The 21,197-nt window shown below is 40.6% G+C and overlaps 1 protein-coding gene across 35 annotated transcripts in view; it reads left to right on the top strand.

The window, feature by feature from the left end:
* NEB (nebulin) overlaps positions 1 to 21,197 on the top strand; it is a 214,835-nt gene that overhangs the window by 36,383 nt on the left and 157,255 nt on the right. For all 35 annotated transcript variants that reach the window (XM_025205209.1, XM_025205234.1, XM_025205245.1 and 32 more), the window contains 16 exons: positions 1,255 to 1,359; positions 1,446 to 1,553; positions 2,159 to 2,470; positions 2,566 to 2,772; positions 7,398 to 7,502; positions 7,878 to 7,985; positions 10,181 to 10,492; positions 11,719 to 11,925; positions 12,197 to 12,301; positions 13,425 to 13,532; positions 14,362 to 14,673; positions 16,027 to 16,233; positions 18,007 to 18,111; positions 18,337 to 18,444; positions 18,799 to 19,110; positions 19,951 to 20,157. In XM_025205209.1, coding sequence (XP_025060994.1) covers positions 1,255 to 1,359; positions 1,446 to 1,553; positions 2,159 to 2,470; positions 2,566 to 2,772; positions 7,398 to 7,502; positions 7,878 to 7,985; positions 10,181 to 10,492; positions 11,719 to 11,925; positions 12,197 to 12,301; positions 13,425 to 13,532; positions 14,362 to 14,673; positions 16,027 to 16,233; positions 18,007 to 18,111; positions 18,337 to 18,444; positions 18,799 to 19,110; positions 19,951 to 20,157 — 2,928 coding nt within the window. The remainder of the gene's footprint in view (positions 1 to 1,254; positions 1,360 to 1,445; positions 1,554 to 2,158; positions 2,471 to 2,565; positions 2,773 to 7,397; positions 7,503 to 7,877; positions 7,986 to 10,180; positions 10,493 to 11,718; positions 11,926 to 12,196; positions 12,302 to 13,424; positions 13,533 to 14,361; positions 14,674 to 16,026; positions 16,234 to 18,006; positions 18,112 to 18,336; positions 18,445 to 18,798; positions 19,111 to 19,950; positions 20,158 to 21,197) is intronic.

Here is a 21,197-nt window from a genome sequence, read left to right as displayed (position 1 = left end):
CATGCACTGAAACACCTTTTATTCAGTCCAGCTTTTCTTAAAAAATGCCCATGAAATTAAACGCAGATGTACTCCCCCAGAGTTCCTGATAGATTATTTCAGTCAGGGAATTGGGCATTTTCAGTTTCTAAAGTGTCTGTTTACAGGTCTCTGTCTCTCTCTCTGTGCACACTCTTAGGCTAAGTACAGGCAGTCAAAAAGCCTGAGGCTGAATTGATTCAGTCTTTGCAGGTTAATTTAAACTGCAGAGATTAAACTGAGAAACAACTGGACAGACTATTACTTTTGATTCAGGAAATGCAGCTATTGCCTGCAGTGGCTCAGCCAGAAACCAGAGGGGCACTAGAGCGCAGCTCTCTGGCACATAGCCAGCATGGGAAGTGTGTTCGCTTCCTCTTCCAGTTGCCCCCTAAGGTCTAGGATATACAGTCTAGAATCACAGCATCAGGACTCTGCTGGGAAGTTGATCACTTCCTCTTGCTGCTTCCTTTTGCCTCTGGGATTTGTAGTCCACAGTCACAGCCAGCAGTAAGTTTAGCAGGGCAGAGCAGCTCTGTACTCAGGGGAGGGGGGGTTTAATGCCCCCTCTCTGGCCCCAGGCCCCAGTCAGCATTTGCCTTTCTCCCCCCCTGCCCCTGCAAACCCTTTTCTGCTGGAATAGACAGCACAGCCCAGTCCAGGGCTGCAAAATGCTGGGATGCTGGGGGACTGTGCTTTAACTTGAACTAGGAAGGGGTCTGAGACAGAAGTTTCATAAACTGGTTTGACTCAGGTCATTTAAGTCTGATACTACATTCAACCAGGTTTATCTTAAATCAGTTTCAGCCGTTTTGAAACTGGTTTATGTGCACTGAACTTCTGTTCTATGTTTAAACCAATTTCTGATCACTTAAACTGGTTTGTGTGTAATTTCTGTCCCTAGCCTTAGTCAAATCCTTACAATGTAGATATAGTTGGGAGTTTAGCCATTCATTTCAGAAGGCCTTGGATTTCACCTGAAATGTTTCTGTGTGAAATTACATTGAACACTTAGTTCATAGTTTCATAGTTTCTAGGGTCTGAAGGGACCTGAACAGATCATCAAGCCTTACCCCCTGCCCTGGGCAGGAACAAGTGCTGAGATCATAATACCCCAGCCAGATATCTATCCTACCTACCCAATTTAATTTAAGCTACGGAGCTCAGTACCTTTTAAGTATTTATAATTTATATAAACATTAGACTGCCAAACTTATTTATTATTTTCTATTGCAGATAAAGTATAAAGCCAAAGGTGAAGAAGTTATTCACAAGTATCACTTGCCTCCAGATATACCTCAGTTTATTCAGGCTAAAGTTAATGCCTACAACATTAGTGATGTAAGTTTACCTTGGAGCAAGAGGTGGACTTATGCTTACAACTTTAAGGATTCGTAAAGACATTTTAAAATAATCTTTTCTTCCAGCATTGCTACAAAATGGACATGGAGGAATTAAAATCCAAAGGTTATGACCTGAGAAGTGATGCTATATCTATCCGGGCTGCCAAGGCTGCTAGGCAGGCTGCCAGTGATGTAAGTAAATGTGAAGCAGCTAATATTTACCTATCCAGATGATTTATTTAAATATTAGTTACAATTCTATTGGTTATGTCAGAAGCATATTATTTTCTTCTTTACTCTGTTCTTTTCTTTCTGGAACCAGACTTTTACGAATGCTTTATTGGGTTATTTGATTGACTCCTTTAATTGTTGTGGAGTCAGTTTTACATCTTTTTCTAGAAAAAACTGACTATGATCAAGGGAGTTTTTAAGTTTAATCTTCTCCCAGTGCTAATTTGGGGTCTGGTCTCAAAGCAGTAAAAGAAGTTAAGTGAGTTCAGAAGACTTTTCATAACTCTCCCTACTCTGTCTGTAAGATTGAGATAATAATATGTTAATAATACCTTAAAGAAGAGTTCTGAAGATTAATTTGCTAATATTTGTACAGCAATGAAAACGCAAAAATTTGTGTTACATTTTATTATGGTTGTTTCTAGTCAAATAGTTATAATTTTTCCAGTGCTTACCATTTGTAAGAAAGCATTTTATAAGATCACTTTTGCTTCAACATTGCTCTGTATAATGTTCACTAAACTAGATTTTTGTTAGATTTTTTGTCTCTGATTGTTCCCCGACAGGTTCACTATAAAAAAGGCTATGAACTTGCCAAGGGCAAACTTATTGGCTTCCAAAGTCTCCAGGATGATCCCAAACTGGTTCATTATATGAACATTGCCAAGCTACAGTCTATGCGGGAATACAAGAAAGATTATGAAAAAACTAAAACAAAGTACAACACACCATTAGACATGTTCAATGTCATAGGTGCTAAGAAGGCTCAGGAAATTGCCAGCAATACTAACTACAAGCAACCAATACACAATTATACTTACTTACCTGATGCGATGAACGTAGAATTGACCAAAAACATGATGGCAATTCAGAGTAATGTAAGTAACATGCTGATTTGAATAAAAGGTGTCACACAAGCAACCAAAAAACCAAAAAACAATAACCAAATCTTTTGGCTTGTTTCTTTTTGCAGAATGCCTACAAGGCAGACTATAACAGCTGGATGAAAGGCATTGGCTGGATCCCCATTGGCTCACTGGAGGTAGAAAAGGCTAAAAAAGCAGGAGAAGCTTTGAACGAGAAGAAATACCGCCAGCATCCAGACTCTATCAAGTTTACCAGTGTGGTGGATGACCCAGTTATGGTCCAAGCTAAACAGAACACACGTCAGCTCAATGATGTAAGTAGGTTGAGGAGAAATCAGAACAAAATAAGGAGACGTCTATGGAAAAAAACAGGCTCTCTATTTAAATATTATTTAAGTGAAATTAACACCTACAGCAGTCATCTGCAAGCTTCATTCATTTTTCTCTGTTTTGCTTTTTTATTCACCCAGCTTTCTTTCATTATTATTTTGCTTCATTTTGTGCTATTGCTTTCTTTTAGTTTGTGCCAAACTTTAGCTAATTTAGAACAATATAGCTCAGTTATAGATAATACGAACTGACTCTGACCAACTGGCTCCTAGCTGTAATTGATAAACATTTTATTTATGGACTTTCACAATTTTTTAAAATCCTTAGGTACATATTAATACTTTTACCCATGATCCAGAAAGCCAGTTCATGGCCCATTTATAGATTTGTTATAAGTAGCTTTACAAGAGTAAATAATTCACTGTGTGTGGTTACCACATCTGTGGAAGGATACTTCCATCCAAAGAGAAATAAAGGTCTTTTTTGCAGGTTTTAATATTCATAAATGTGGTATAAATGTACATCTGATTTAAACATGTATGAGTAAGTAGAAATGCAATGCATATGCATGATGTCTCTTATATTCATGCATTTCCAGTGACTGCAATGGATGAAATCTTTATTTTATAGACATGCGGCTTTTATGGTGAGATCATCTAATCTGATATAGAACACAATCCATAGAACCTTAGTCAGTAATTTATACTGATGTTTAGTGAGAGCAGACTTGAGTGACTCTCCTTGAGTGACCCCTTTGGGCCTTTGGGCTTCGCTACTTTCACTCCAGCCCTGCCACGCAGTTACTTTCGTTTGCTTGTGCTCCCCTATTCTACATGGTGGCACCTTATGCCTTTGCTGGGCTGCTTTTGCCCTAGCCCCTCACCGGGCAACTGGTCACACACACACACACACACACACACACACACACACACACACACACTTGGGGCTGGCCCATGTATCTCCCTTCAAGCCACCATGGCAGCCCTACTCGATGCACCCCAGATCGTGCAGTCCTTCAGGCGCCCTGCTGTACCCTACTCTGCACAGGCCCTTAGCATAACTCTGTGCAGCTTGGGGCCTCTCAATGTCACACTACACCCCTTAGGGCCTCTCCCTAGTTCCTATATACCTACCAGATGGTGAGGGCTGTGATTAAGGCGCCCCAACCTGCCTTTCACCAGGGAGATGATCGGTCCTGGCATTTAAGTGGGGCTGCTGCACCACTGGCAGTCCTTCCAGGCCTCCCTACCCCAGCAGGATGCAGTTTTGGTCATTCTCTGGTCCAGGAGCCTCCAAACCATCCCCATAGCACCTGCCTTTACCTCCAAGATGTTCCTGAGCCATAACTCAGCTGGCTGATGTTTCTCTCTCAGCCGCTGGCAACAAACTACTGCCTCACCCTGTATAAACTGGGTCTTTAAATGGCTGCCCTAATCAGGCACCTGCTGGATGCCTGCCTCCAGCACTTAATATGGCAAGTGCCCAAAGGTGTGCTGGCACAGTACCTATACATGTAATAGACCTCTGCTCTGACGTGTGCTAATTAGCATGCATTGGAGCAGACTTGATTGAGTCTGCTGGTGTGTGCTAATTAGCACACTCCAGCAACCTACGCATCATGTGTATTCAGCGTCCCCACATTTCAAAATGCGGCAAGGGCACTTTAATTAAAGCTTGTCATATGAAAGTGCCCCAGCTGCCATTTTGAAGAGCGGGACGCTACATACATGTGATGCTGTGGGTGCTTTAATTAGAACGGCTCTAAGAGCCGCTCTAATTAAAGCACCCTCCCCTCCATCCTGCAGCACATGTATAGATGCCCTATAGTTCCAATGAAGTCACAGAATAAAATTCTATCTTCACTGAAGTCAAGTTGAAACTCCTGTTGATTTCAGTACAGCTAGGGTTTCACTCAAAAGGGCTGTGTTGATTGATACTGGCTGAGGATTTTGCATATTATTATTATTACTAAAACATTGATATGATTTGAATTCAAAATTGGTTATATGCATATTCAGACTTCACAGAAAGTGTATGCCCACAGTATTATTAATCAAAAGGGAGTCATTTCATTATTGCATACAATATTGTAAATTACATTGGTTAAATGTGACTGTACAGTTTACACTTCCATATTGGATTACTTTGGTATCCCAAACTCAGGAAAATAAAATTTGCAGTGTAACCTTCATATTTTCTCTTTATGAATCTATACACTGTAATTGTCAAAAGACCAACCGGCCTGTTTCAGGGTTGTCATAGAAATGTATGTGTCATAAGGAGCTGTCATAGAAAAGCAAGGCTTAAAGAGACTAGTTCAATCCCATGCTCAAGGGAGGATCATCTCTGACTAAACAATCCCAGTCAAGTGTCTGTCTGGCCTGGTCTTAAAAGCATCCAAGGATCAAGATTTCACAACCTGTCTAGGTATCCTGTTCCAGTGCTTAACCACCATCACAGTATTCCAGCCTAAGTCTCTTCTGCCGCAATTGGAGACCATTGTAGCTAGTCCTGGCTTCTCCATCTTTTTTAAAGCCAGGCTTCATGTACTGTATTTACTCAAATATAAGATGACCCTGAATATAAGAATATAGGGAAAATTTATAAATTGAATATAATTTTCCAGGTATTGAATCTAAGTATTGGAGAATTGTCTTGAATCCCCCTGCCCCAACTGCTACAGCAGGAAAAGCAGTGGCTGGGGGAGGTGTCAGGTGGCACCCTTGCCCTCTGCCCTGCTCACTTCTCCCCCCTACAGCCTTCCTGTCCCCCTGCACTCCCCTGTACCCCCAGCTCCCCACAGCCTATGCCTCTCCCCCCATTTCCTGGGGCAGCCCAGGGTGTCCCTCCAATCTCTGCCTCTTCCCCACCAACTCTCTAGTTTCTGCTTCTTCCCCCTTCCCTGCCTTACTGTCAGATGGTGCTTAAGCTGCTCCGTCCTGGAACACAGTATTTGGAAGCTCAGCCCTTGCCAGGCCATGCAGTGGTGTTGGCGCTGATGATCGGCTGGGCAGACAATGCAGCAGTGTCAGCACTGCTGACTGGCAAGGCAGGGTAAGCAGTTTCCATGTGCTCTGTGCCCGGTCAAGACCCCAGCCTGAGCCAGAAATGAGTTGTTCCTAACAGTAAGGGGGAGGGAAAGGACTAGGTGTGGTGGGGTGCAGAAACAGTAGAGGGGATGTGAAGGGGGCGGGGCAGAGGCTGCTGTGGGTCTGACTCTAGCCCTGATCTGAGTTCAGGGTCAGTTATAGCCACAACAGCTGCCTGCTTCCCCCTCCACTTTGTATGAGATTATAAGATGAAGGTCTTTTCCTCCATGCTGATTGGGGGAAAAACCTTGTCTTATATTCCAGTAAATATGGCATGTGAAGACTCTTTTTTAATTCTCCTCTCAGTTTTTTCTTCTGCAAACTAAATAACTCTAGCTCTTTTGGCCTTTTTTTGTAAGTAATGTTTCATTTTTATCATTCTTCGCTGCAATTGTTCCAATCTGTTCACATCTTTATGGAAGTCTGAGGTCCGGAACTGGACACAGTACTCTACATGAGATCTTACCAGTGCCAAATACAGGTTTCCCTTGCTTTATGCTGTACATGCCTTCCTGGAAAATGACACATAATTCAAATTTGCATAAAGGGAATGCACTATACAACATAATAAATAGGGATATGTTCCAAGACCTTGACTGTACTACCCCCAGACCCACTTCCACCACTTTTACAAGACAGTTTTGGTACTCATCAACAGCAGACAGTACACACAAACACAGGGCACTGTCATAATGGGGATGGCAACTACAGAAACACGTGTTGCAGACAATGAGTGAGGAGCACAGATCTACACAGGAGACTATATTTTGGTGCTTGTCACTCCCACAATGCACCACACAAAGCAGTTGACTTTAGGCTTCCACCACACAGATCGCATAAGAGTAAATTTACCTCTCATATAAGAATTTTTGGTATAAAAAGGGTCATCGCACATAGAGAATCTGCATAAAGTGAGGGAAACCTGTAGAGTAGATTTGCAGCCAGTATAAAGTATACTGTTAGCTTTTTTGCAACAAGAGCACACTGTTTGCTCATATTCAGCTTATGGTTCATTGTAATTTTCTGCAGTACTGCAGCCTAACCAATCATTTCCCAGTCTTTGTGCATGCAATTATTCCATCCTAAGTGCAGGACTTTGCCCTTGACTTTGTGAATTTCATTTGATAGATATTGGATCATTTCACTAGACATACCACTAATATTTTTTTCACATAAGGATTCATATACTATCTGAGATCTTAACTTAAAATTTAAATCAAAGTCAATTTTTGTTTTACTCTTTCTTTCATGGACATGTGTGAATAGATGAAATGCTAACGTGCCATTTTTCCAGATCTATTTGGCGCATTTTTGGCATGATATTTATATAGGTTGGCAAGTATAGCTCACAAGATCAGCACCTGGCATAAAAGTGCAGTCATTGATTTTATGAGATAGATAGCAATATATATATATGTGAAACCTAACTTGACCCTTGTTTATTATGAAATGAGCTCACTTTCCTCTACAGGTCACTTTACTCAAAAGAAGAGTTAATGTCTGTGTTGCATCTTTTGCAGAAACTATACAGATCCTCAGGAGAGAAGATCAAACATAAATATACCATGACACCAGATGTACCACATTTTATCCAGGCTAAATGCAATGCAGCCAACATCAGTGATGTAAGTGCTTGTTGATGGAGATGATTAACTTACATGTTGCCAGTGATATGTATGATGATGAGTAATATGAGCTATATAGTATGTCCTAATTAGAAAATCATGTAGGTTGTTTATTTGACTTCTGGTTGATATACTGTTTTATGTAATCAAAATATAACACAGTAATTTTCTTTATTCTTCATTTGAGTTTGCAAACTAATTTAGTTCCTTTAAGTCATGTGAATATATTCCCTTAAATCATGAATTACTTCTGTGCGTTGTAGTACTATATTATACAGATCCTAAATAAGTTGTCGAATTAGCTTAGCAGTAACTCTTTGAATAGCATGCAGTCCATATTATTGAATATGACAATTTTTTAATCTTTTTGTTTAGGCATATTATAAACATGACTACTATGATCTAATAGCCAAAGGGCCCAATGTAAAAGTTGATGCTATTCCATTTACTCTAGCCAAGAGTTCCCGAAACATTGCTAGTGATGTAAGTATCTGTTTCAGATAACTTTTTTTTGTCATTCCTAAATAAAAAACTACCATTGTGCACCACATCGTGAATCTCTTTGTGTGCTGACAGACATTCAGGCCCCTGCTCTAACTCAAAGTGCTTTACATAAAGCACTATGAGTTAGAGCATCCCGCCCCACAATCCAATAGATGTTTGCCTGTTGGTTCAGGGAGGAGTGGGGGGATTGAACCTGCCTACAGACGAGCAACCAGCTAAGCAATGGCCCCTCTCCCCAGCCCCGCCCCCACATCTCCCAGTTCTGGGGCTCTCAGTCAGAAGGGAGGGGAGAGGGGGAAACTAGCAGCTGGGGTTTGTCCAGCCTAAGCTGGAGCTGGGGTGGGGGGAGGGGGAGGGCCTATGAGGTGTAAGGGCTCCAATCCACCCTCTAGCTCAGCCTGGGCAAACCCCAGATGACAGCCCACTACTGCTTGCTTCTCCCCTGCCTTCCTGCTCCCAGCCCTGCAGACAGGGCTGGGCAGCCCAGCCCTGATTGTGTGACAAAGTAACCCTAGGGAGCACAAGTTCCCTAAGGTGCTTTAAAGTAGAACAGCTTCATCTGATACCTTATTTGAGGAGGAGTAATTTTTCATGTGATTGGCCACTTTAAAAGCTCTCTGCTACCATGCACGTGGGTCATGGCATGGTTGTAGAGCACTTTCAAGGGGTCAGTGGTACAAAAAACAAAACTTCTATCCAGGCCCCTACCCACATTGATGGTAGTTACTCCTGTAGGACCCATTAGAACCCATTAGAACTGACAGATATAACAGATTCTGTTTGTCCCAAAATTTCAGTTTTTCTCTAATAAAATATTTATAGCTAAATCTGTGGAACTCAGTGATATCATACCATTTCCACCAGGGAGAATGTCAACCTTTGAATGTAAGGCTTGCTGAAAACATCTTAACAAAAAAAAAATCCAATTTTCTTTCTAAAATCCTAAGACAGCTCTTTGGCATAGACAGGGTAGCCTTTGCCTACCCTGGTTTCAGTTAGGTATAGTATCTAACTGCTTGGATCCTACACTTTTAGGTATTAGTTTTGTCTACCTCTTCTCATGAGTCACTCAGCTGCTGCTGTAGCAGAGATGCTATAGATCCAGTCCCATTGGGTGTTTATACATGTGCTCCGGGGTGGGGGGGAGGGTGCTTTAACTAGAGTGGCTCTGAGAGCTGCTTTAATTAAAGTGCCTGGAGCATCTCATATACCAGTGTCCCTACTCTTAAAAATGGCAGCCAGGGCACTTTAACTAAATCCCATTTGACAAGCTTTAGTTAAAGCACTACTGCTGCCATTTTTAAGCACAGCAATGCTGATACATGAGATGCTGGAGTCTGCTGGAGGACAGTAATTGCCACACTTCAGCAGACTCGATTAATCAAACCTGTGCCAACGTGCTGTAATTACAGTGTCAGAGCAGCCTTGCTGCTCATGTATAGGCACCCATTGATTGCTTATAGCACCCAATCCCATTGATTATACCTAACTCCTCTTCCCTTCTATCTTCGTGGGCTGACCAGGTTCTGTTCTGGTGTCTTATTCTTCTGCCACCTTCAGTCTTTCCTGAGTGGGGAGTGAGAAGCTGACTTACACTAATATCTTATTAGTTATGGTGACTTGTCAGCATTACTGTATATAAAAGATGTAAGAAAGCTAACAGTAGCAAAATTGGAAGAGGCCTATTTTATTCCAATCTTGTTTGTTTTGTATAAACAGATGGTGCTGTAGTCTCTCTCTTAATTGACGTATCCTACTGAATAGATGGCAAAGCTATTAGCCAGTATAATCTGATTCTAATGAATTGCCAGATAATCTACTGCATGTACACTACCATGATATCTGCTTACAGAGCATGTATTTTTTCATATTGAATGTATTTTGTCATAGAATGGAGGGGAAAATTTTGTATAGCTCAACAGCCTTTATTGAGTTAGTTATACATATTGGAATATGAGTCACTGATTTTAAATTACCAAGGGAATCTTGTTTTTGGAATACCTGACATGTCTCAACTATGCAGGTCTTCAGTGACTTTGCTTCATGCAGGTCTTCAATGACTTTGCTAGTAAGAGTTTACAGAAAAGAAAAATTTCCTATTGTCTGTGCTGTAGATCTAGATGTATCTGTCATACCTATGCATTGTATATTTATCATCCTCACTCCCTCTCTAGTATAAATACAAACAAGCTTATGAAAAGGCCAAAGGAAAGCATGTTGGTTTCAGAAGCCTGCAAGATGATCCCAAACTTGTCCACTATATGAATGTGGCAAAGATGCAGTCTGACCGTGAGTACAAGAAGAACTATGAGAACACCAAGACCAACTATCATACACCGGCTGACATGTGCAGTATCCAGGCTGCTAAGCAGTCTCAGGATGTGGCCTCCAATGTCCACTACAAACATTTACTCCATCACTACACGTACCTACCAGATGCCATGGATGTTGAGCTTGCAAGGAACATGATGCAAATTCAGAGTAATGTAAGTATTTTAATTTTGCCAATTTCACCACCCAGTACAACTTCATATACTGCAATATAACTCAAGAAAACTAAAAAGAGGTGTTTGTTTGTCATTAACTGAGGAGTCTCATTGCTGTATTGGGACTATCAGACTTTTTTATCTATTTGCGAAAAGTTGATCAGCTGAAGATTTGAAGCTTTGGAAATGTTACGTTCTGGACTAGGGCATACTTCAGTGGGATTTTGGCTGTGTGTGACAGTGAACTTGGTTAGTACACAATGAAATTACAGAAGACTTGGCAAACAGTAAATTCATAGGATCTTTTTTGCCTCCATGGTACATGAGCAAATAGTTTCCTTTGTTTTTGCAACTCACCTCATTTCTGTTTTACTAATTGAGGAAACATTTTGAAAGCCCCTTGTTTTTTGTCCTCATATTGGGTCTAAATAACCAAGTACTCATTTATGTTCTGGGAGTTGAGAAGAAGCAGGCCAAAATAATCTCTTGTTACTATTGTTAGAAATTTGCCCAGTTTAGAAGACATCCGTAATGCACTCTTCCCCATTTCAGACTTTCATCTGGCTATCTGGATATTAAAAAATGCATTGTGGAACTTATCTCCACCCCAGCCAATGTAGTGCCAGTATAGAAGGTCAATTTGGGAATAGGCCAGCAGGAAGAATCTTAAATCAAGTGTTTCAACTGCCATCCACATCATCTGCAAACATCCTAAATACAGTATTTACTTGAATTTTCTGCAGGTGGAGTAAATTTCAGCCCCGGTGCTTTAATTTGCCTATACTGAACAATAGATGACACGCAGTAAATAAAAATAAGCCAGTGTTCAACAGAGCTTAGTATAAAGGCAATTCAAGTTCAGTCCAATACAAAATACAACAAGCACAGGACTTATATGGTCACTGTCTGGTATTTTGGAATGCTTTAAAAATTGGTCTAATAGAAGACATTATAGCAAGGGGAAGAGAGGTAGAGCTTGGTAAATATTAATTGAGAAGCTTTGCTGTATAAGTGACATAAGTCATGTAGAAATTCAAGATAAACTAAATCAACTCACTTTAATATTTATAAAATATGTAAGCAGAACTTTGCTTTCTTGTAAGAAATTGTATATCCTGCAAAATGCAGAACATGCTAAGTCATCGCATTACCTCTGAGAATAGGACGAATGAAATTCAGTGGAATTCTTTGTGATCTTTGGTGAATTTAGGGCTTCTGTTTTTCAGCATGCATACAAACAGGATTATAACACCTGGTTCAAGGGTATTGGATGGAGTCCACTGGGTTCTCTGGATGTTGAGAAAGTTAGAAAAGCCGGAGATGCATTAAATGAAACGAAATATCGCCAGCACCCCAACACCCTTAAGTTTACAAGTTTACTGGATTCAATGCCAATGGTTTTGGCTCAACATAATACCAAGCAACTGAGTGATGTAAGCACTTTCTTGCTTATGCAACAAATTACTATGCCCAGCATAGGATTTCTTGGATGTATATGTTCCTGATTGGTTGTTTGAAATAATTGTGATGCATAGAATTTGATTCTTTATAAATTCTATCTAACAAATCTTTAAATTTAAAGCATGTATGTGTAGCAAACTACAAGTGATTGGGAAATAGTAAACATTGTGACTGGTATATGATTATGCCAATGTGATTTACCATTTGCCTGGTATCAGAGATAATGTTTGTTTTTCTTTTTAGATAAGTTATAAGCTGGAGGGAGAGAAAGTGAAACACAAATACACGCTGGACCCTGATGTTCCACAATTTATTCAAGCCAAGGTTAATGCCTACAATTTGAGTGATGTGAGTACTCGACAATAAATTGTTGAATTATTGTAATTTATTAATAATTAACTTTTCTAAAGATTTTTTGTGATTTTTATGGTGCTATATTTAGATACTGAGACTGTGTCAACAAGGCCCCCTCTACACATTACATTTATTCCATGATTAACAAGTTAATTGTGGTATAAATAGGAAGATGGTATACATGCACCCCTTTTAAGGTTCCATAAAATGGGAAATGAGCCATAAAAAGTTTCCACATAATGCAGAACATTTTTATGGCTGATTTATATGATGCCTAAAATTTAATGTGCCACTGTTTGTCAGGCCTAGCCTGAGGCATGGTGGGAGACGGGGAGCCGAAGGGTTTTCCCCACCAGGGAGTTTAAACCCTGGACCTGGCAGAGCTGGCTGAGCTGCTGGGTGCTAGGGATCAGAGGCTCCTGGCAGGGGGAGTGCAGGGAATCCCTGATCCTAAAATTACACCTCTTGCCATGCACTTGTGGTAAGGCAGGAACTGTGATTGTTGGGATCAGGGATCATATTCCATTGTACCATTAAATGATCATGTTTCAGGGGCCCGAATCTCTTACTTTCATCTTCAAGTCTTTTGTAGCTAGTGGATCTTATATAATCAATCTGCTTCTTTTAATTCACTTATTATATCCCATATTCTATTGCTTTACTTAGACAACAAGATGTAGTTAGCTGTGTTAATCTGGAGTCAGGTAGAAAGCAAGGTAGAAATGGCCCTTCTTTGTATAATTAGAGATGCATAAGCTTTCATGAGCAGGAGCGCACTACAGCATATGTTAGCATTCTACTGCCTTCTACCTGACAAAATTACCATTAAGTCAGGAAGAAAAAGGTAGTGTCATTTTGTCTAGAAATTGCAAAAAAGCTTTAAGAATAAATGGGACAACTGAGTAAAGTGGTTACCATGAAGCACTTTACTCTTCTTGTAATAAACTTATTTTTGCTTAATATAAATTTGCCTTGTGTTCTTGTGATTACACAGACCTAAAACGCATATGTTAGTCTAATATTTTAAATAAAGAAAGCTTTTACTAAAGGTTATGCTGAATTGTTAAGATATAAACTATTTGGAACAAGAACAACTGTTTTTCATTTTTCCTTTAAGGCTAATTATACAGCAGACTGGAAAAAAACACTTGCGAAAGGTTACGATCTGAAACCTGATGCCATCCCTATAATTGCTGCAAAAGCTTCTCAGAATATTGCCAGCAATGTAAGTATAATCTGGATGGAAGCTGTAGGATTCACTGAATTGTATCCAATACTGTACACTGAGTTTTCCATAGTTCTGGGAAATACTAGCTGCTATAGACTTCTATATGGGCTTCAGAAATGAGCTAAATACATTACACCTTGGCTACTGTATTATGGCTAACAGGAAACTCCTGCTTATATGAAGATCAGATATGCTCCATGTTCTGGTTCTGACAAGTTCTTACAGAGTTACTGCCATAGTTGTGCTGCACTCTGAAGAATTATAGTTTTACCCCATGGCACTCCTAAACCATACAGTAAACACGAGTGCTGAGAAAACCCTGCCACTGTTAAATCAAGAGTGCCTGATGAGCAAGCCAGTTTGCAGAGGAGATTGGAAACTATGACTGTATGCACCAGCACCAGTGTCAGAGCAGGCCTGTGAATCACTTGAGCCCCAAACCTTCAGTACCCAAATCCTTGATTATATAATCATCTCAAAAGCTATAAATACTTGGTGTAGTTAGTACAGTAATAAAAATGTGATGTTGGACCTGGAGTGAGAGAAGAATATAGCAGGAGGATGTGACAGACAAGAAAGGGTAGAGACTAAAAAGAAGAAGCTATCTGCTCATCTGTGGCACAAGATGTGGCACATATGATCTGTAGACTGAAAGCCAGCAACGCTCTTCTTCTTTGATCTAATGAATCAGTTGGCATCTGTAAAACATTATCAGGGTTCATGTTATGAGTTGAAATTACTGCAATATTGAATTTCCAAATATTAAACTGATCACAAGCACCTCTGGCTGTTCTACAATTAATAACATTTTGTTTTACTTCTCCAGTACAAGTATAAGGAATCATATGTAAAAGACAAAGGCAAACAGGTTGGATTCCGTAGCCTGCAGGATGATCCTAAACTGGTTCATTACATGAATGTGGCCAAAATGCAATCGGATCGCTTGTACAGGAAGGATTATGAATTCAGCAAAACAAGATATCATACCCCCCTGGATATGTTCAGCGTGACAGCGGCTAAGAAAGCCCAGGAAGTAGCTACAAATACTGGTTACAAACAGCTATTACACAATTATACACTCTTGCCTGATGCTATGAACGTGGAACTATCAAGAAACATGATGCAGATTCAGAGTGATGTATGCAATGTTTAGTCATCTTGAATTAATTTGTTGATAACAATTTTGCCTACAGAAATGAGGTTTTTTGTGTGTGTGTCTATGTGTATACCTATATGTATGTGTATATTCACATACACATATAATCTATAGATATGGAGATATATGCATATATAATTACTCTTCAGTGATTGGTGATATATAATCATTATAAATATGTTAATAGTGATTATATATCTTTTGGGTAGCTGTCAGGGTATTCTGACAGGAAAGAAACACTTGGTTCCTTGTAGTTTCCTAGCCAAGCAACTTATTTTTTGCTTCACTATGTATTTTTCTATGGTTTGGGCCATTCTTTTCTAAGTATAGTGTTATATTAACATTTTGGTATTATTTAAATACTGCCAATACAGTATATAGAAATTATATTACAATAATACATAATATTTTGTTTATGATTACATATATTATATGTACATTGTGTGTGTGGGTGCATGCCTGCATTGCATGATAATGATATCAGTCTGAAGCTCCTAGTGTTATTGATTTTGTTCCTCTTCTTCCCCACATTGGTATGGCCTCCCTGCATTTCATAATTAGATCTTTCTCTCTACTTTAACTTAGTTTCCTTAAAATTTTGCAACTCAAACATATTTTATCCCAGAAGTACATTTAGTGGAATACATTTAGTGTTAACTGGCTGTTTGTAACAGGCCCATGACAAATTTTTATATCCTACATAGGCATCAAACCTTTAATGCAATTTGAAAATGTTTACCATGGTCTGAGGGATTTGGGATTGGCCTCAGTAGTATCTATTCTGGTACAAAGAGAAGTATCCTGATGTATCTTGCCAAATAAGTCAAGATGTTGACTTTTTCTACCTGAGTGACCTGCTATTTGGTTGGCTCAAAACATGGATTTTTGAACGGAGGGGAAAAGTGAGTTTAATAGTTTAGTTCTCTGGGCCAAATTTTGCCATATCTCAGGAGAGAATTTGGATTTTTTCTCCAGTGTATCTCTGTGTTTCCCTTGCTATTTTTGACACTGCAGAACAGACCCATGGTTTTCACAAACCAAGCATTTATTTAAAAAAATGATACTTCTTTCCCAATTTTCCTATTTTATCTATCCAGTTTTGCTCTCAGGCTTGGTATACAGCTCTTAGTGACCAGCAGAATCTGGTCCGCTATTTCTTGACTGGTCTTTCATTTTATCCAAATATATTTGGAAAATGCTAGGGATCACTGATTAATTTTTGTTCACATTTTTATTTCAATAATGACCAGGAAAAAATACAAAGCTTTATTCCTTTTTGTTATATGAACATTCTTATTTATCTCACCCTATTCTTCTCTGTTTATTTTTCTAAAGAGCCTTTACAAAACAGATTTTAATAACTGGCTGAAAGGAATTGGCTGGGTGCCAGCTCAGTCTTTGGAGGTGGAGAAGGTAAAGAAAGCTACAGAGATTCTCAGTGAAAAGAAATATCGCCAGCACCCTGACAAACTGAAATACTCTATTACAATGGATGCAATGGAGCAGGTGCTGGCCAAACAGAATGCCAAGACCATGAACAAGGTGAGGACTTGCTCAAATGAACCTAGCTGAGCTCGTAAGTTTCAGTAGAAGGACTCCATCCTGTAAAATAATGTAGTAGGCAGAGTCCTATTGGGGACAGCTGGGCTCTCCATGGGTGTAGTGGATGCCCCATTTTAATGGATCAGGACCCAAAAGATAACCCGTCTCTCTGAGTGGCTCCATAGCTGAGCGTGTACAGCAGTTTCTACTCGCAGCAAAGATTAAATCACTCTGCTCTGTATGAATGGTAGAGTTTATATTCCTCACAGTTACAGCACTTAAGTAACTTTGAATCCTTTTATGTGGGGAAAGAGCATTAGTGATGAGTGAGTGTTAAAAGACGTGGAATTCTGGTACAATTTGGAGGAGAGCCGAAAATAGAAATTCTTCTCTAAAGCTTTCCCAAAGCATTTGGGAGACACCAGGTCCCCATCCGGCATGGGTCATAGGAGGATGATACATGGAAAGAAGTGCTTTAGCCGTTTCTGAACATGCAAAAGAGGTAAAAGTTACACATGGCAAATTTGCAATTACAATATATTATTTATCATGTGTAACAAGTGGTCATCCCGGGGCCAGTCTAAATATTGGTCTGCTCACTTGTCTTAGGGCTAACCACCCACCTACTTTACCCATCACACCTTGATATTAATGATTAGGACATTAATCAGACGGGAGGCTGCCCATTTATGTGCCCTGATGACAAGGGCCTATGCATGCAGCTCTGACCACCCTTGTACTGTGTCCCATGCCTCGCAGATGTTTCTCCAGTGGCTCACACTGGGACCCAAGCTCTGGACTCTCACACAGGACTCTCACTCCTCACCAGAGCTCATGGTCACAGTGCCTTCACACTGGGTTCTTTCTTTACACACACACTCTGGGCCCCGAGCCCAACACACTGGGCCTCCAAGCCCCTCCCTGGGGTACCGCTTATCTCTTTGCCTGGGAGCTTCGTTAATAGCTCCCCAAGGCTCAGGACCCCAGTCCCCTGGAGCTTCACTCTAGCTCCTATGTGCAACTTCAGAGCTCGTGGTGAGTCTGGGTGCTGTCCCAGGTCCCTTCCTGACTTGGGGCCTTGCCTCAGAACTCCCTGTGAGTCTGGTCTCATGCTTTGTCCTTTGGGGTGTGCTCCCCCAGCCTTTCTCCTCCACAGGGTCACCCACAAGGCAGCAGGGTCTGAGGCTTTCTGGTGCCCCATACTTGCTCTTCACTGGGGAGGCCCCAAGTGTGGCATTTCCTGGAGACTGCCCCACCACTGGGAGTCCCACCACACTAACCAGCCCCAGCAGGGTGTAGTTTTAGGTCATGTCCTAGGACCAGGAGCCTCCAGCCATCCCCATAGCTCCTGCCCTTTCCTCCAAGGTGTTACAAGTAGCAGCCCAGCTGTTTTGTTGTCCTGGCTGCTAGCAGCAAACTGCTTCCAGCCTTGCTGTTCTTATAAGGCACAGCTGGGCCATGTTCCCAATCAGGTAGTTGTGCCCAACTGGGATTGCAGCCAGCTGTAGGCTGCCCTGCTGCTGCTCAGGCCCCTGTAAGTAACAGAGTGCACCCTGTGCTGTTACAGTATGGCATAACTTACCTGTTTTTCAGATAAAATACAAAAGAATAAGGAGGCAAATGATTGTTTAGTTTGGGTAGGTATTTTTAATGCTCAGGAAACTTCTTGTTGACATGTCTTATTCATCACACACAAGTCAAATGAAAATATTCTTCTATTCTATACTATATTGCAATGTCTTTTCAATGTTCAATATCACTATGTAATTGCAGAGAGCGTATATTGATAAATGGAACAAAGACAAGACCACGATTCATGTTATGCCAGACACTCCAGAAATTCTGCAATCCAGGGTGAACCAGAACACGATGAGCAATGTAAGCAAATGTAGAGGACATTTGATATCTGTTAAAAATGCTATCTTTGGATCTTTTGTTAAAATGTTTAAATTCAAATTAACCTAGCTGAGCTTGTAAGGTTCAGTAGAAGGACTCTATCTCTGTAAAACAGACTGTAAAACAGAACTGTTGTGAACATATACTGTCGTGAACTTTTCCTACCTTCATAACTAAAACTTCCTGCACTTTTATGTTTTGGATTAGAAACTATACAGATCTGGTTGGGAGGAAGAGAAGAAGAAAGGATATGACATGCGGCCAGATGCTATCCCAATAAGGGCAGCCAAGACCTCCGGAGATATAGCAAGTGATGTAAGTTTTATTTTCAGAACGCGCTTGGGTAAATGTAGCAGTGAAATTTGGGTCACTTCATCTCTAAAACCACCCAAATTAGGGTGGACTTGAACAGCAGAGACTATCTAATGCACAATTGAATTTTAAAGCTTCATACAAAGTGAAGTTCAAACCTAAGAATTTAACAGACTATTTATGGACTTAAACAGGGTTCAGTGCTTTGATGGATTGGAGCTAGAATGTGGATCAGGGATGGACCCTTTCTGATTAGTGAAGCCAAAGGCTTTATAACACGTGGAACAAGTAAAACTTGCTTAGTACTGTATTCATCCTTATTCAATTTCCTTTAAAGTTTTTCTGTTCTGCTTCCAGTACAAATACAGACTAGCTTACCAGAAGACAAAAGGAAAGCAAATCGGGTTCCGGAGTCTGGAGGACGACCCCAAGCTGGTGCATTTCATGCAGGTGGCTAAGATGCAATCTGACCGCGAATACAAAAAAGATTATGAGAAGAGCAAGACCAGGTTCCACACCCCGGTTGACATGCTTAGTGTTGTAGCAGCCAAGAAAGCACAGGAAGCGGCTACCAATACAAACTACAAGCACTTGATCCACCAATACAGTGCTTTGCCTGATTCAATGAATCTTGAATTGGCCAAAAACATGATGCACATACAGAGTGATGTAAGTAAGAAAGTCTACAACATTTATATTACCAATTCAGTAATATTTATTCATGAATGTATACTATAGGGAAAATACTAGAGTTGTCTTTTTTTTAAAAAAGCAAATGAGTGCAGTTATATACAAAAATGCAGCAAGTGTAACAAGAGTTCCGTGGCACTGTGATTCATACTGATGAGACCACTCTGAAATATTAAGTTTATAAAGAACTTTGGCTTCATGATAGAAATGTTATTTTTGACCATTTGCTGATATGCTTAATTGTATATTTATTTGTCACATATTTATTTGCTTCTAACTCAGGAGTAACACTTGTGTGTAGTCCAAGCCAAGAAAAGCTATATTAAAAAAGCTATCTCACAGCCTTGATTCTGGTTCTCTGTTCTCACCTACTCGCTGAAGAACTTGTGGGGGAGTGAGATTTCCCCTCCTTCTAGTAATTTACTTCCTTTCTGGAGTCAGAGGGCAAGAGATGAGGATTTGTGTTTCAGAGAGCTGTTTCCAATGCAGAGTACCACTTTGGACTATTCTCGGACAGATGAAATTTACTTATCACCTGTTTCTCAGGATAGTAACTAATTCCCATCCTTTGAGAGAGCCTGATTCTGCTGTCTCACACTGGTGTGCTGTAGTTCCTACTGAAATCAGTGGTAATCAGGTGCCATGTGGAATACAAGAATGAGCATAATAAAATAGAGAGCCCTGTTATAAATTTAGAAAATCTGTGTATTTATTTAAATGCTCCCATGTTCAGAATCTCAAACACTAAATGCATCCAGCAAGTAGTGAGCCATCCTGAGTTTTTTCATTTACTGAACTTTTATTTTCCTTTTATTTCAGAATCAGTACAAATCAGAATATGCTGAATATATGAAGGGTATTGGATGGCTGCCACTAGGCTCTTTGGAAGCTGAGAAGAATAGAAAAGCTATGGAAATTGTCAGTGATAAGAAATACCGCCAGCATCCAGACAAGCTGAAGTACTCCATTCTGATGGACTCTATGAATATGGTTCTAGCTACAAATAATGCTAAAATCATGGATGAGGTATGGAATATCTATGGCAATTCAGTTCAGTATTCAGCAGTAAAAGACAGTCAGACAAAGAATGTTATACTTTCTGGTAGTATGAGCAAATCCATTAGAAACTATCAGTTTGGATCACAGATGAATATGTCACATTTTCATTGACTTTACCACACAAACCTTGCCATAAATAATGACAAAACCTGGTCCCAGCATGCTAAGAAATTCACAAAATAGGCAATTTGAGGATTGTTCTTGTTAGCAATGTTTGGCCAATACAAGATGAAGGGCAAGATTTTCAAAAGCACTGAAATTTTTTAGGAGTCTAAGATCTACGAGTTCTTTGCCTCAGTGTTCCTAAGCGAGGGGCACGACAAGTCTCTCACTGGGGTTGTAGAGAGGCAGCAGCAAGGCACCAGACTTCCATGCGTAGACCCTGAGATGGTGCAGAGTCACTTGGAAGAACTGGATGCCTTTAAGTCGTCAGGCCCGGATGAGCTCCATCCGAGGGTGCTGAAGGCACTGGCTGACATCATTGCAGAGCCACTGGCAGGAATATTTGAACGCTCGTGGCACACGGTCCAAGTCCCGGAGGACTGGAAAAGGGCCAATGTGATCCCCATTTTCAAAAAGGGGAGGAAGGAGGACCTGGGCAACTATAGGCTAGTCAGTCTCGCCTCCATCCTTGGCAAAGTCTTTGAAAAAATTATCAAGGCTCACATTTGTGACAGCCCAGCAGGACAAATTATGCTGAGGGGAAACCAGCACGGGTTCATGGCAGGCAGATCGTGCCTGACCAATCTAGTCTCTTTTTATGACCAGGTTATGAAACGCCTGGACACAGGAGGAGGGGTGGATGTCATATACTTGGACTTCAGGAAGGCCTTTGATACGGTATCCCACCCCGTACTGGTGAACAAGTTAAGAGGCTGTGACTTGGATGACTACACAGTCCGGTGGGTGGTGAATTGGCTGGAGGGTCGCACCCAGAGAGTCGTGGTAGATGGGTCGGTTTTGACCTGGAAGGGTGTGGGCAGTGGGGTCCCGCAGGGCTCGGTCCT

The sequence above is a fragment of the Alligator sinensis genome, unplaced genomic scaffold (assembly GCF_000455745.1).
Source record: "Alligator sinensis unplaced genomic scaffold, ASM45574v1 scaffold61_2, whole genome shotgun sequence".
NCBI classification, from domain to species: domain Eukaryota; kingdom Metazoa; phylum Chordata; order Crocodylia; family Alligatoridae; genus Alligator; species Alligator sinensis.
This window is presented reverse-complemented; position numbering and strand designations above follow the sequence as displayed.